Raw genomic sequence first — 13,897 nt, 5'->3', positions numbered from 1 at the left:
TTTTGTTTTTTTTACAATAGTTTCCGAGTTCTCACAATAGATGTTCGATGATACTATTTTATGTTTTTCTTACCGGTATGATTAACTTGTATTACATTTATGACTTTTCGCTATTATCTTTGCATCGTTTTAAGGTGGCCGGTGTATTTTGTACAAATAATATATGGATACTTATTGATTTTTGATCAATTTTTACTCGTATATTTACCTACTTTTGCTTTTAGGCGTATGTTAGTTAGTTAGTTACTTGTATATGAGTGCGTATTCTAACTTTCCCATTCACTTCTTGGTTCCATTCCATCACCCCTGTGAGACCGGACTCGTCTACTTAATATCACTAAAGTCTGTTCAAAAATCATTGGACACCCTGTCAGAGCCTTATCTTCCTTTTGTGACCGAATCCTGCTCGATCCGTTTCACTCACTTCATCGAATGTTTGAGCGGCGTTCATCATCTCAGCAGGCTGAGACGCCCCACTCTGACGAACACAGCGGCGGAGAAGTAGGAGGTGGACTACATTTGTCCCCAGATCACTAAAATCTCTTGAACAGTGACCCCCCTCCCGGGCCAAATTGCGACAGACTGACTGACTGACACGTAGCACTTTAGTGTGAAGCACGGAGCACTTTCTTTTGTTGTTTTTTTTATTGTTATTTATTATTTTTCGTATTTTTATTTTTTTTTAATGTTCATTGATTTCATGTTTTGTTTTTTAACTTCCCCTCGAGGACAAATAAAAGCGTTTTTGAATTGAATATTTAATTACTTGTAGTATTTTATTCATTTTTAAGTTATTTTTTGGTTGTTTTTTATAAAGTCAAATTATTACCTTTATGAAACTTTTTAGTTCTCCTTACGCTTTACTATGAAATGTTTCAAAATACTCGGTCCCTCCAAAACAAAGTAAAACAAAACGTGTTTACACATTTTTACGGATTTTAAAAATTCTAGGCGTAACTTTGCCGAGTATTAATCGCCCGCTTGTATTTTTATTGAATGCGTACGTATACCGTTAAAATTTGTAATTAATATTTAACAACACGATTCCCGTATTGACTAATTATTCGTGAGGCTAACGTTTTATAATTTAAAGTTATTCCGAGAGTTTACTCTTTAGCGACGTCTTTATACGCTTTAAACGTCGGCTTATACCCCTTGTGTCTTTACTGACGAATATTATCGTTAAATGTTTTACCCCGGATTAAAACAGGGGGGACTTATTCAAAGATGTTTTATTTTACGGTAAATGTTTTTATATTAGTCGCATATTGATTTTAATGTGCGAAGGAATCAAGGAGACTCTCTGACTTTCATTTTTTTAAAAATCTGTTGTTTTAGCGCCACCAACCTTTTTTTGGTAAAAACCACACCCCTGTGGGGGGTCTCGTGCTAATAAAGACCGCTCCCCCTAACATTGCGAACGTTTAATAATCTTTGAGGAGATTCACTAGTGCCACCACCTCCGGGTGATCGAGTTAGAACGATCTGGACATCCCCACGACTCTCCAGAAGTATGCAGATTTTCAGCGAGCCGCCAAATCTTACAGCATCTAGTCCTGAGCGTTCGGACGTCGAAGAGGATGAGGCAAACGTAACCTTTATCGACGGACCCTACCGGAGTTCCAGCCCCATGACCGCTTGCAACTTATCCTCGACATCGTCTACTGACTTCGGGTCTACGGCATCCATCCCGGTAAACTACTTTTGACGAATCGATGTAGCCTAATAACATCAATAATAATTAAAAAAAGGAGGGTTACCCACGTTTATATTTACAGATGATAGACCCTATCGCTGAGGAAGAGGAGAATAACCCTCCGCCCGGGTCTCCTCAACCCGGTGATCGCCCGAATGAGGACGGTACGGAAAGTAACGTTTCCTCTCTTGAGACCTCCGTGGACGACGACGACTCGCTGAGAATTGCTCCGGATGTGATTTAAAATTACCGAGTCAATTAAGACATCCCTGCTTATTTTATGATCGGGAACCGTATTATCTTGCTCGGAATTTTGAAGGTATCATGAAACTACTGTGTAACGGACGTTTTCTGTCGACGATTCACCGTATCTTAACCATAACCCATCGTGAGACGACTACCGAGGAAGTCCAACGCATCGTAGAATTTGTGCTACACGATTACGTTCATGAGCGTATGGTGTTAGACAGAATTAAGATCGTTCTCGATAACTGTTGGGACGGAGGACTGAGCCATGAACAACTGGATCTGATCGCTGATTGGTACGTGTGAGATGGGCGAATCTTTTTCGAAAGCTTGCATAATTGGATAGAAATTGTAGAGAAAACCATTTTACACACATCCATTGAGAACAAAACTGTTGAAGAACCGTGTAAACATGACTAACACGATGGAATATGTATTGAATAATTGGTGTAACCATGATATTAAAGCGGGACATTTGGTGACCGTCATGACGTTGTTTATTGACTGTGCTAAATATTATTACGACAACGACGAGTCTTTGAATCTAAAAAATGAAATGAAAAACTTCCAAACTGTTAATGAAAGCAAGGTGCGTCCCTATGTTTTATTTGAGGTGCTTTACAATGTATATCATGTCTTTTTGTTGACGTCCCGTGTAACTAAATAAAAAATATATCTGTATGGATTAAAATCATGTTTATCGTTTGTTTTCTTATCGAGTTTTAGACCACCGGTGGAGCAAGGAAGTGGTGAGGGATGCGTGGATAGGAATTAAAAAACTATTAAACTTCTAGTGATAAAGACTTTAGTTTCTCTTTTTAAGACCAAAAAATAACTTAAAAATGAATAAAATACTACAAGTAATTAAATATTCAATTCAAAAACGCTTTTATTTGTCCTCGAGGGGAAGTTAAAAAACAAAACATGAAATCAATGAACATTAAAAAAAAAAACAAATACGAAAAATAATAAATAACAATAAAAAAAACAACAAAAGAAAGTGCTCCGTGCTTCACACTAAAGTGCTACGTGTCAGTCAGTCAGTCTGTCGCAATTTGGCCCGGGAGGGGGGTCACTGTTCAAGAGATTTTAGTGATCTGGGGACAAATGTAGTCCACCTCCTACTTCTCCGCCGCTGTGTTCGTCAGAGTGGGGCGTCTCAGCCTGCTGAGATGATGAACGCCGCTCAAACATTCGATGAAGTGAGTGAAACGGATCGAGCAGGATTCGGTCACAAAAGGAAGATAAGGCTCTGACAGGGTGTCCAATGATTTTTGAACAGACTTTAGTGATATTAAGTAGACGAGTCCGGTCTCACAGGGGTGATGGAATGGAACCAAGAAGTGAATGGGAAAGTTAGAATACGCACTCATATACAAGTAACTAACTAACTAACATACGCCTAAAAGCAAAAGTAGGTAAATATACGAGTAAAAATTGATCAAAAATCAATAAGTATCCATATATTATTTGTACAAAATACACCGGCCACCTTAAAACGATGCAAAGATAATAGCGAAAAGTCATAAATGTAATACAAGTTAATCATACCGGTAAGAAAAACATAAAATAGTATCATCGAACATCTATTGTGAGAACTCGGAAACTATTGTAAAAAAAACAAAACAATATAGTACGAATAATATTTTTATCTGAATTATGTCGCTATTTTTAAAGCGTTAGATGGGTAGACGTCTTAAATAATATTATTCATTCAAATTAAGTAATTTAGTAGCTGTTATTTCACAATCATGCTTGTAAAAAATTGTTTACCTACGCGTATCATTGGAAAGTAAGCGCGATTTGTAAGGAAAAAAATAAATCGTTCAATCAAAAGTTAAATGTCTCTTAGTCATACAAGATACACGTTTGTTCACTATATATTTAGGTAAATTGCTGCAAAGAGCGGTTTTAAGATTAAAAAAGATCGTCGCGGTAGATTGTTACGCTCTGATTAAATCTCATAGTTTTGTGTTTTAAATCCAGGGGTGATTTAGTATAGCTAATCTTACAGCCTATCATATTCAATAATATCTTATAGGCTAATTTAACAATGGGTATTTCTAAGTATTTAAAAGAAAAAAAAAAACTCACAAAGACTTGGGATCTCTTAGTTCGAATACGTCGTGCAGCGATAAAACTATTTAGAATGTTAAACGTGCTACATCTTCGCTAGCGATAAGTCTAAAGACGTTTTATTTATCTTCGAAGGGTAAGTTAAAAAAAACAAGAAACAAAACAAAACATAAGGGTTTCACGAAACAAAGCACTATCGGTAACAAAAATAAAAAGAAAGTATCCATATATTATTTATACAAAATACACCTGGCACCTTAAAACGATGCCTACATCCCCCTAAAAAAAAAAACTAAATCGTAAACAAAACAAAAATAAAACTACATCGACCTTCTTCGCGTACGCACCATGTCCCGAACATAACATATTTCATACCCCGAATACTTTCTAAAAAACTACAATCCTAAGCCTTACAAGGGTATTGATAGAAGCCATGGTAATAATTAGAAGATATTTCATTCATACATCATCAAATAAAAAGGTTAACATCAAGATAGAAGACTCTTACAAACACCAGCTTAAAGATTTCAAAAAGTATGACCCCCACAATACATTGCCCTAGTAAATTAAAGAATAATTTCTAAATCAAGTATAAAGTTCGCTGCATTTTAACAGGCTCGAACATTCGTACCTACATTTCTCTCTTTTTAAAAAGAATGTATAAAATTATTTATACACGACTACAAAGTAGTATACTTCAGATCGAAGCATCGTATGACAATCACTTTCAAAGACTGTTTTACTGCCCCCTCGGAGTAAACACCGACACCTTACACACGCATGCACACATGCACACTTTGAACCAGCCTCCCCCTCCGCCTCCTAAATCAGTTACTGCTTTAAAAAAAAAAAAAAGTTTACGATTACAAGTCCTTTTCATAAATCAGTTTAAGTAAAAAAAAAAAAAAAAAAAAAAAACAGTATATTTATTAGTTTTTTTAAATATTACAAAAACGATAAGAGGATAAAACCCATTTCCGCGCAGCGCTTTCGTATATACAAACCTCATAAACTTAAACTACAACAAAAATACATAGAGACATCCGATAAAATCGTATAGACACAAATTATAGCACTAGCGGTAACAAAACTAGAAACAGAAAAATAGCATTTTATACGTGTACGCATCTGCAGAGGGGGTAAAACAACTTGCGCACTCTGCTCATGAGAGTGCCACCAACACCTTCTCTAAGCCTAATCCTTTAAAAAAAAAAAAAAAAAAATCAGTACATTTATTAGTTTTATAACACATTAAAAACGTAAGAGGGGGTAAAATTCTTATGTACAACGCAATCTTATATACAACAACTCAAAAACATAAAATACATAGCCAGACGTACCTTCTTCACGTACGCGCCATATTCCTAACATAACATATTTCATACCCAGATACTTTCTAAAAAACTACTAACCTAAGGGTTACAGGGCTATCCATTGAAATAATCCGAGCTGATAATTAGAAGATATTTCATTCATACATATTCAGATAAAAAGGCTAACATCAAGATAGAAGACTCTTACAATCGACAGTTTAAAGATTTCAAAAAGTATGATCCCCATAATACATTGCCCCTCCACCTCCTAAATCAGTTACTGCTTTTAAAAAAAGAGTTTGCGATTACAAGTCCTTTTCATAAATCAGTTTAAGAAAAACAAAAAAAAACAGTATATTTATTAGTTTTTTAAATATTACAAAAACGATAGATGTTAAAACCCGTTTCCACACAGCGCATTCGTATATACAAACCTTATAAACTTAAACAACAACAAAAACTTGGCTTACATCAGTAGACTCAGTAGTTGATGTATCTGATGAGTGAGGTACCCTGTCTAAAAGTTTGTCAGTTGTTGATAATGTCTCTACAAAAACCATTTCAGAGTTGTTGCTGGAAAGGGGTGTGAAAAACCAGCTGGGGGAAATCACACCTCAATCTTCGTTTCAGTATATCCTGTCTGAAATAGAAAATTAAAGGGAAAGTTGAGCACAAGATGCACATATTCACATCACAGTAGGGCTGCTCTATTATGGAAAAAAATACTCATCACAATTATTTTGGTAATAAATGAAATCAAGATTATTCTAAACAATTATATTTTGTTCAAATCAAGGAAATATTTAAACATTTGAAAATAAGACAATTACAATCATATGAAACTATAATTATGTAAGTTGCTTTTGGATCCAACAAAATTTATAATATATTATTATTATTATTATTATTATTATTATTATTATTACGTTAGCAAAAATTTGAAGTTGGGGTGCAGTGTGTGTGCAGTAAGCTAGTTTTGACATGGGTGTGTGGTAAAATAACTCGTGTGGGCATGCCACAACTCAAAATTTGTATTATTAGTGCTGCAGCTATTGAATATTTTGGTATTTGGATATCCTACTCAAAATTCTAGTAAATAATCGTATATTTGGATAGAAATACAAATATACCTATAGGCCTATATACTTTCTTGGTCAAAGAACAATTATAAATACAGAAGACAAAAAAACACATTTGCATGTAATAATTAACAACCAACCGGTTTTCATTTTTAGAGAATCGATTTTATTTATTTATTTATTTTTAACTTAAATTGAGCTTGTCAGCAAACTATTTTTCTCTGAAACAGTGAGATTTTAGACAAATCTCTCCCCATAGATTTCAGATAATGTGTTTCAATATGAAGATTTATATGTTACCTGTAGTCTGAAGCATCAAGATCCCCGTGTTTCTTAACACTGTTCACAAACCCCTTAGCTTGTCCATTCTCATCACATCTTTGTCAACTATAATCCTTTGACGGATTACTTGTTCACAAAAAGAATTTGTAGCTCTCAGCATTGGGTTGTCTAAAACACACACACACTTAATATGTACAGAGTCATGCTTTCTAATTAATGCTGTCTCGAAATGTAAACAGAATACAAGTGACATATTGCTGACCAATGCTTTACTTTTGAAATGTGTAATTTTAGCAAAGTGACAATGAAATAGTGCAATGTAACAACTCACATTTGTTCGTCCCTGGTTGCTGTTTCTGTTGCTGTTGACTTTAAGACCCTTGTGTAATCTCTGAAACAAAACTGCACCTCCATTGTGACACAGTCTTTTGTCTTGAATATGCAGAAGAATGGAACAGTCTTTCTTCATCTCAGCGGCCTGCAGCAACCAACCCGTCTTTAGACAAAAAAACAATTACATTATAAGTGTTATTGTCACATCACCTCTTTACAGTATATGCACATCACAGATTTAAGTAAAGTAAAGTGTTTGTTGAGGTTGATGAGAGAGAGTTTGGGGAAAAGGGAGTGTGTAGCTGTGACTATATTATGACTGATGGGGACAGGTAACTCGAGTTTGGTAACAACTGTTGGATTCACTCGATAAATCACTCAGCAGCTCGCCTTTTTTAATAAACTATAGCCTTAAAACTTAACCTAGCAACAAATTATTTTCAGCCCTATACTAAATATCAGTCACATTAATAACAGAAATGGGCACGCGTGTGTGTAGCACATACCTGCTGACAATGTTTCTGCTTTGGCGAGATGATCCCTCTTCCGTGTGCCTTCCAATCCCAGACGAGTCTACTTTGAAATTTATTTTTACAAATGATGCAGATGGCTGGAATAACGGGGCCAGCTGAAGCGATGGGCAAACCTGAACGGGAACGAAGTTTTTTCACCACTTTCTTTCTAACTTTTTTTCTCCTTTCGCTCTCCGACGTTGTGGTCGCCATTTTTGATATGCGGTTGCTATGGTGAGGAGAAAGCAGCAGCTACCTGATTGGCTCATGTGACCTAAATCACACCGCTACCGACCTAGTGGCACTACGCCCACACGAGAGATCACTGCGCCTCATCGTAAAATAGTGCCGGGGTTTCACCACCGAAAACACAATCATAAACATAAAATAATAAAAACATACACGTCTAAGCATACCTATAAACATCACGTATATATAAAATGTACAAATTCTAGCATCCATCGTCTTATAATAGATACCATATAAAAATAAAACGTATCATTTGTAACCGAAACGTAAATGAGTTAAGTTTGGTTTAATATACGGATAGTGTTCAGTAACATTAAAAAGATGGCTGCAGGGGGGTTTAGTATGATACTAGTTTCGATCTGCTGTCGCCAAAAATTTAAAATTAACCCTACTTAATATTTAAAGGCTACTCTAATGCCATACATTGTTCCGTCATCCAAAATGTATAATTTACAAAATGAATACCTTTGAATCAAATTTTTAGGTTTTACATTCATTATCAACATTTTAATACCCTAATTTACTTTTGTAGACTAACTTTAATGCTCCCTCTCTTAATCATACGCTGTAACATCCTTTGCCCTTTAGATGACGCCGTTTACCACGGCGTGAGGGAGTCACACCTCCCCGCCACCCCATTGGCTTTTACATAGTCACACAGATACACAAGTTTTTAGTCTAAGAAAAAGAAGGACGCGGTTCTGAAATGGGTTAAATAACCGCCCTTTACGCACGAATAATCTGTTTTTTCGTCTATATTTCCCTCTCTCCATCGGATAGAATTGGTTAGAAACAGAAACTTTATTTTTTTTATTTTATTTTTAAAAAAAGAAAAAAAAACCTCGAAGGAGACGCGACTTCATATTCCGAAACACCGGTAAGTCTCTTTTATTTATTTAAAAAACATAAAACAAATGGATAACATTTTTTTAATATTTACAACACTTTAACTCGAATAAGTGAGCCTCGTACTAATTTACATTCACGCACGCACATACCCGATAGAGGGCGGTGGTGGGGGCTTCCTGCCGCCCAACATGGTGATAAGGGGGGGGGGTCGGGGGTTCCTACGGTTGGTACCCGTTCTACTTCAAAGTAGGTAGCTTTATCAGTAATTCGAATTACAGGGGGGCTTCCCCCATTGCTACTTCAAAAGCTGGTGGTAGGATCCTTCCTGTAAGATGAAAAAAAAGTTTTTTATCACCTGGACAACAAAAGCTACTGTTTGGGGGTTCAAAGGAATCATTTGTTTGTTGAAGAGTGGGGGAACCGGAAAACATGTGTTTGATGTTGTGGGAAGCAGAGCAGAATGTTATCAATCATTTTTGACAGAAGCCGCCCTGGGGTTCTGATTGGTTAAGAAGGTGGCAAGTGGGTAGGGCGTAATTCAAAATAACGGCTTCTGATTGGCTAAGATGCCGGAAGGGGGCGGGGCATACTTCAAAGGGCTAGGTTATGAATGGTTTTATGGAGGGGGGGGGGGGGGGCAATAAAGTTTTATGGGGGGTGCAATAAAGTTTTATGGGGGGTAGGGCTTAATTCAAAATAACGGCTTCTGATTGGCTAAGATGCCGGAAGGGGGCGGGGCATACTTCAAAGGGCTAGGTTATGAATGGTTTTATGGGGGGTGCCATAAAGTTTTATTGGGGGTGCAATAAAGTTTTATGGGGGGTGCCATAAATCATTGTTTTATGGGGGCCATAAATCACTTTTTGACATTTGCCGCCCTGTTACTATATATAATGATCTTTGTGATGATCCTAGACGGATTGCTACATACTGTTCTAATTTTTATAGTAAGTTGTAGGGGTGTGAATTGCCTAGTACCTGACGATTCGATTCGTATCACGATTCACAGGTCACGATTCGATTCGATACCGATTAATCCCGATACGAATTTATAAGTCGATTGTTGCGATTTTTTTTCATTCAAATTTAGAAAATACTAATCAGTAAGCTTGTAGAGTGTAAGATTTATATGAAAATGTATTATTTATTTATCTGAAATTTCAGTCTTATAGAGGTTGTAATCTGTTTCATGTTTGAACAGCATTAAAATAAAATATTAAGGCTTAATGTTCCGTTCATATAACATTCTTCCATGCTCAAGATGTGAATCCTAACCCGAAGTCAGACGTTTTGTTGAATATTTTTCCATTAAAAATGGAAGTTTAAAAATGGATTCACACACACACACAAAAAAAAAGAAAAGGCAATGATGATAAGACGTTGAATCAGTAAGACTACCGAATGAACAATTCTGAGCTCTTAAAAAAAAAACAAAAAAAACAAAAAAAGATTTTTTTTAAATTGAATCGATTCGAGAATCGCGTGATGTAGTATCGCGATATATCGCCGAATCGATTTTTTTTTTTTTAACACCCCTAGTAAGTTGTATACCTCTCAGTATTGTAAGAGGAGTGCGTCTGACTTTTTAGACTCGATTGAGGTGAATAGAATTGATATTACTGATAGAGAGATGTGTGAAGCTCCTTTGACTCTTCTTGAAATTACGGATTCCATCGAAAGTTTTAAACTAAATAAATCTCCTGGGGTCGATGGAATAATTTCAGAATTTTATCAAATATTTGCTGAACAGTTGAGCCCCTTTTTGTTAAAACTGTTCACAGAAAGTATTAATGATGGATCTCTCCCTCCTACATTAACCCAAGGTCTGATTACGCTTATTCCGAAACCAAGAAAATATCTGCTTTTTATTGATAACTGGCGTCCAATTTGTCTTTTGAATAACGATTATAAAATATTAGCGATTGCGCTTGCCAAACGACTTAAATTAGTTTTGAATGATATTATAGATGAGTCTCAGTCCGGGTTTATGGCTAATAGGCATATTGCTAATAATATTAGGCTGGTATTAGACATTTTAGATTATTCTGAATTTATTAATGATAATAGCTATATTTTGTTTCTGGATTTTTATAAAGCATTTGATTCGGTTGAACACGAGTTTATATTTAAATCTTTAGAAAAATTTGGTTTTGGTTATTTTTTCCATAAAGCTTTTCGCACCCTGTATGCTAATAATAATAGCTCTATTAAATTGAGTACTGGTACCACTCCCCGTTTTGACATTAAAACGGGGAATTCGACAAGGATGTCCGATTTCTCCTTACCTCTTCCTCCTTGTTACGCAACTTTTAGCCAACTATATTAAGTCAAGCACTTTGAGAGGTATTAAAATTGCAGAACAAGAAATAGTTATTCGTCAATTAGCCGATGATACTACTCTTTTTCTTGAGGATTCTGACCAGATTGTGTCTGCTCCGGATATCATAAAGGTGTTCTCTAGGGCTTCTGGACTATATCTGAATATAAATAAATGTGAGCTTATGGCAGTGAAAGACTCTGTTGTTGGCTCAATTTTGAACATTCCTGTCAAAGACACAGTTACATATTTGGGAATATCTATAATTAAAGATGAGAAAAAAGAAGTCCCCTGAATTTTACACCAGTTATTGAAAAAACTAAAAAAAGATTTAATATGTGGCTTCTTAGAGACTTGTCTTTAAGAGGTAGAACCCTATTAAGCAAAGCAGAAGGTATTTCCAGACTTACTTATGTTGCCCTTTCATTGTATGTAGATAAGACTATTAAAGATATAGACCAGATGCTTTTCAATTTCTTGTGGAAGAATAAAACGCATTACATTAAAAAAATCTGTGGTTATAAATACATATGAGAAGGGGGGACTGAACTTCTTAAATTTTGGCTCTTTGAACAATACCTTTAAAATCAACTGGATTAGGTCTTTTCTGAATAATCCTGATTCAATTTGGAACTGTATTTCAAACTATGTTTTTTCCAAAATTGGTGGATTAAGATTTCTGTTGTCATGTAAATATAAAATTGAAAGGATCCCCATCCACTTATTGAATTTCCATAAGCAGGCATTGCTTGCTTGGTCACTCATTTACAAGCATAACTTTTCACCACACCGCTACACTATTTGGAATAACCGAGACATTTGTTACAAGAACAAGTCAAGTTTTTTTTTAAGACCTGGTTTGAGCATAATATTATCTGGGTGAGTCAATTATTCAACAGTAGGGGATGCCTTTGGGATGCCTGTGACGCCTAAACAATTTGCTGTCATTTTTTATGCTATTCCTTCTGGTGTTTTGATGCTGTACAGGGGTCACACTGGTGTTGCAACTGACACTCCAATCGCTGATATTACTGAATTACCAATTGGTAGATTATGTTTTAATCCTTCTAGTCATAGAAACAATTGCAAAGTTTGTGCCCTTTTCCAATCTGATATTGTGTCTGTGTCACCTGTAATATCGTACTGGAACTCTCGTGTAAAGAATTTATATTGGAAAAAAATTTGGACCCTGCCTCAGAAATTCTTCTTGGTCAACAAAGTGAAGGAGGTGTCTTTTAAAATGATTCATCGTTGTTATCCTGTGAAATCATTTTTTGTTAAATTTGGTTATGATATGGATCTGAACTGCTCCTTCTGTGACTCCCAATCAGAGACTCTTGTGCACTCTTATGCTCGCAAGCTTTGGCAAGACATTTGTAAATTTATTTTGGACAATATCTATTGTAATTTTGTGCTTTCTTTGCCGAATGTTTTTTGGGGGGGGGGTTTCCAACTCTGACAGTTCGTTTGAAAAAGAATATTATTTGATTAATCTGTTAATTTATCTTGCTAAGTTTTATATTCATAAATGTAAATGTGCAAAATCGAAACCTTTTTTTTTTCTGTTTATGAAAGAGATTGATGTATATTTTCAGTCCATTTATACTTCCAAAAATAAAAAGGCTGTCAAGACTTTGATTTTATGTTCTCATTTTGGTATTTTTAATATTTCTTTGTTTAAGACCCCTGGCATCTTTTATTTTGTTTGTTTTTTCTTTTTTCCCTTTCTCTTTACTGTTTGTGTGATGATTTTTTTTGTGTTGTATTTGACGTGTTTGGCTTTTGATTACAATTTTGTCAATTAAAAAAAATAAAAAATAAATCTTGACAACCTCACCCCTTCCTGGTTTGAACTCAGATATTTCCGACTTCCGACCTTCCTCGAATGCAGCATATCTTCTCCGCAATGTATTTACAACACCGCATACATTTTTTATCTTTATGTCATACAACTACACACATACATCATATACTTATAACATACTTTTTTTTTTTGTAGCGCAATAGAAACCATTTGGTTACCACTACAAAGCACCAAATATTTTAGGGGGGTATTTTGTTAAACGATTACCTGAATAAGATGCCCTTCTTAGGAAAGTCTGGAACGGCACGGATGCTTCGACGAAGCAGTTCAATTTTGGAATCTGAGCGTCCCTCCATTAAATTTAATAAAACGATAATCGAGGTGCCCTCAGAGTGTGGCGTTGGTTTCCCGAACTCGACTGCGTTCGAAGCGAAATCTGCAGCGGAAGTGTACGGCAAAGCCACTTGGACAAACCTCGTGCCACAGTCACCGACTGAGGTAAAGGTCGCCGCCTTTTCTTTTTATGTGGTAAAGTCAGCCGCACTTAATTTTTTTTCTGTACGCCCTTTTTTAAAGATTTACGGTAGTGTGCTCGAAGGGACGCTGGCACGGAGAACGACATCCGGTTTTCAAACTAAAAGATCAGTTTTCAAAAATAAAATTAAAATATAATCACAGTTGAAAAGATATTTGTTTTTATTATCATTATTAAAAGTTTAAAAGATGTTTCACTATAACACAATACCAATTCACATATCACAGAGAATGCACTCTTGTGGGGTGATATTGAGCAATAACATTATGTACAATATTATCCATCCATCCATTTTCTTGGCCGCTTATTCCTCACAAGGGTCGCAGGGGGTGCTGGCGCCTATCTCAGCTGGCTCTGGGCAGTAGGCGGGGGACACTCTGGAATGGTTGGCAGCCAATCGCAGGGCACACAGAGACGAACAACCATCCACACTGACAAGCACACTAGGGACAATTCAGAGTGCCCAATCAGCCTGACATGCATGTCTTTGGAATGTGGGAGGAGACCGGAGTACCCGGAGAAGACCCACACGGGAACGGGGAGAACATGCAAACTCCACCCAGGAACGCCGGAGCCTGGACTCGAACCAGAGTCCTCAGAACTGGG

At 36.1% G+C, this 13,897-nt stretch overlaps 1 protein-coding gene across 15 annotated transcripts in view; it reads right to left on the bottom strand.

Moving 5' to 3' along the window:
• aprt (adenine phosphoribosyltransferase) overlaps window positions 1-13,289 on the bottom strand; it is a 131,710-nt gene extending 118,421 nt beyond the window's left edge. For 14 of the 15 annotated variants that reach the window (XR_013278306.1, XR_013278308.1, XR_013278307.1 and 11 more), the window contains exon 1: window positions 13,024-13,289. Coding sequence is in view for 5 of the 15 variants with exons in the window: in XM_077494582.1 (XP_077350708.1) it covers window positions 13,024-13,112 (89 nt within the window). In the remaining 10 variants the exon portion in view is untranslated. The remainder of the gene's footprint in view (window positions 1-13,023) is intronic. The other variant, XM_077494584.1, reaches the window with a different exon arrangement.
• Between the last annotated feature and the right edge of the window lie 608 nt (window positions 13,290-13,897).

Source organism: Festucalex cinctus, chromosome 14 (assembly GCF_051991245.1).
Source record: "Festucalex cinctus isolate MCC-2025b chromosome 14, RoL_Fcin_1.0, whole genome shotgun sequence".
Taxonomy (NCBI): Eukaryota; Metazoa; Chordata; class Actinopteri; order Syngnathiformes; family Syngnathidae; genus Festucalex; species Festucalex cinctus.
The sequence above is the reverse complement of the archived record's forward strand: the minus strand, read 5'-3'. Positions and strand labels throughout refer to the sequence as shown.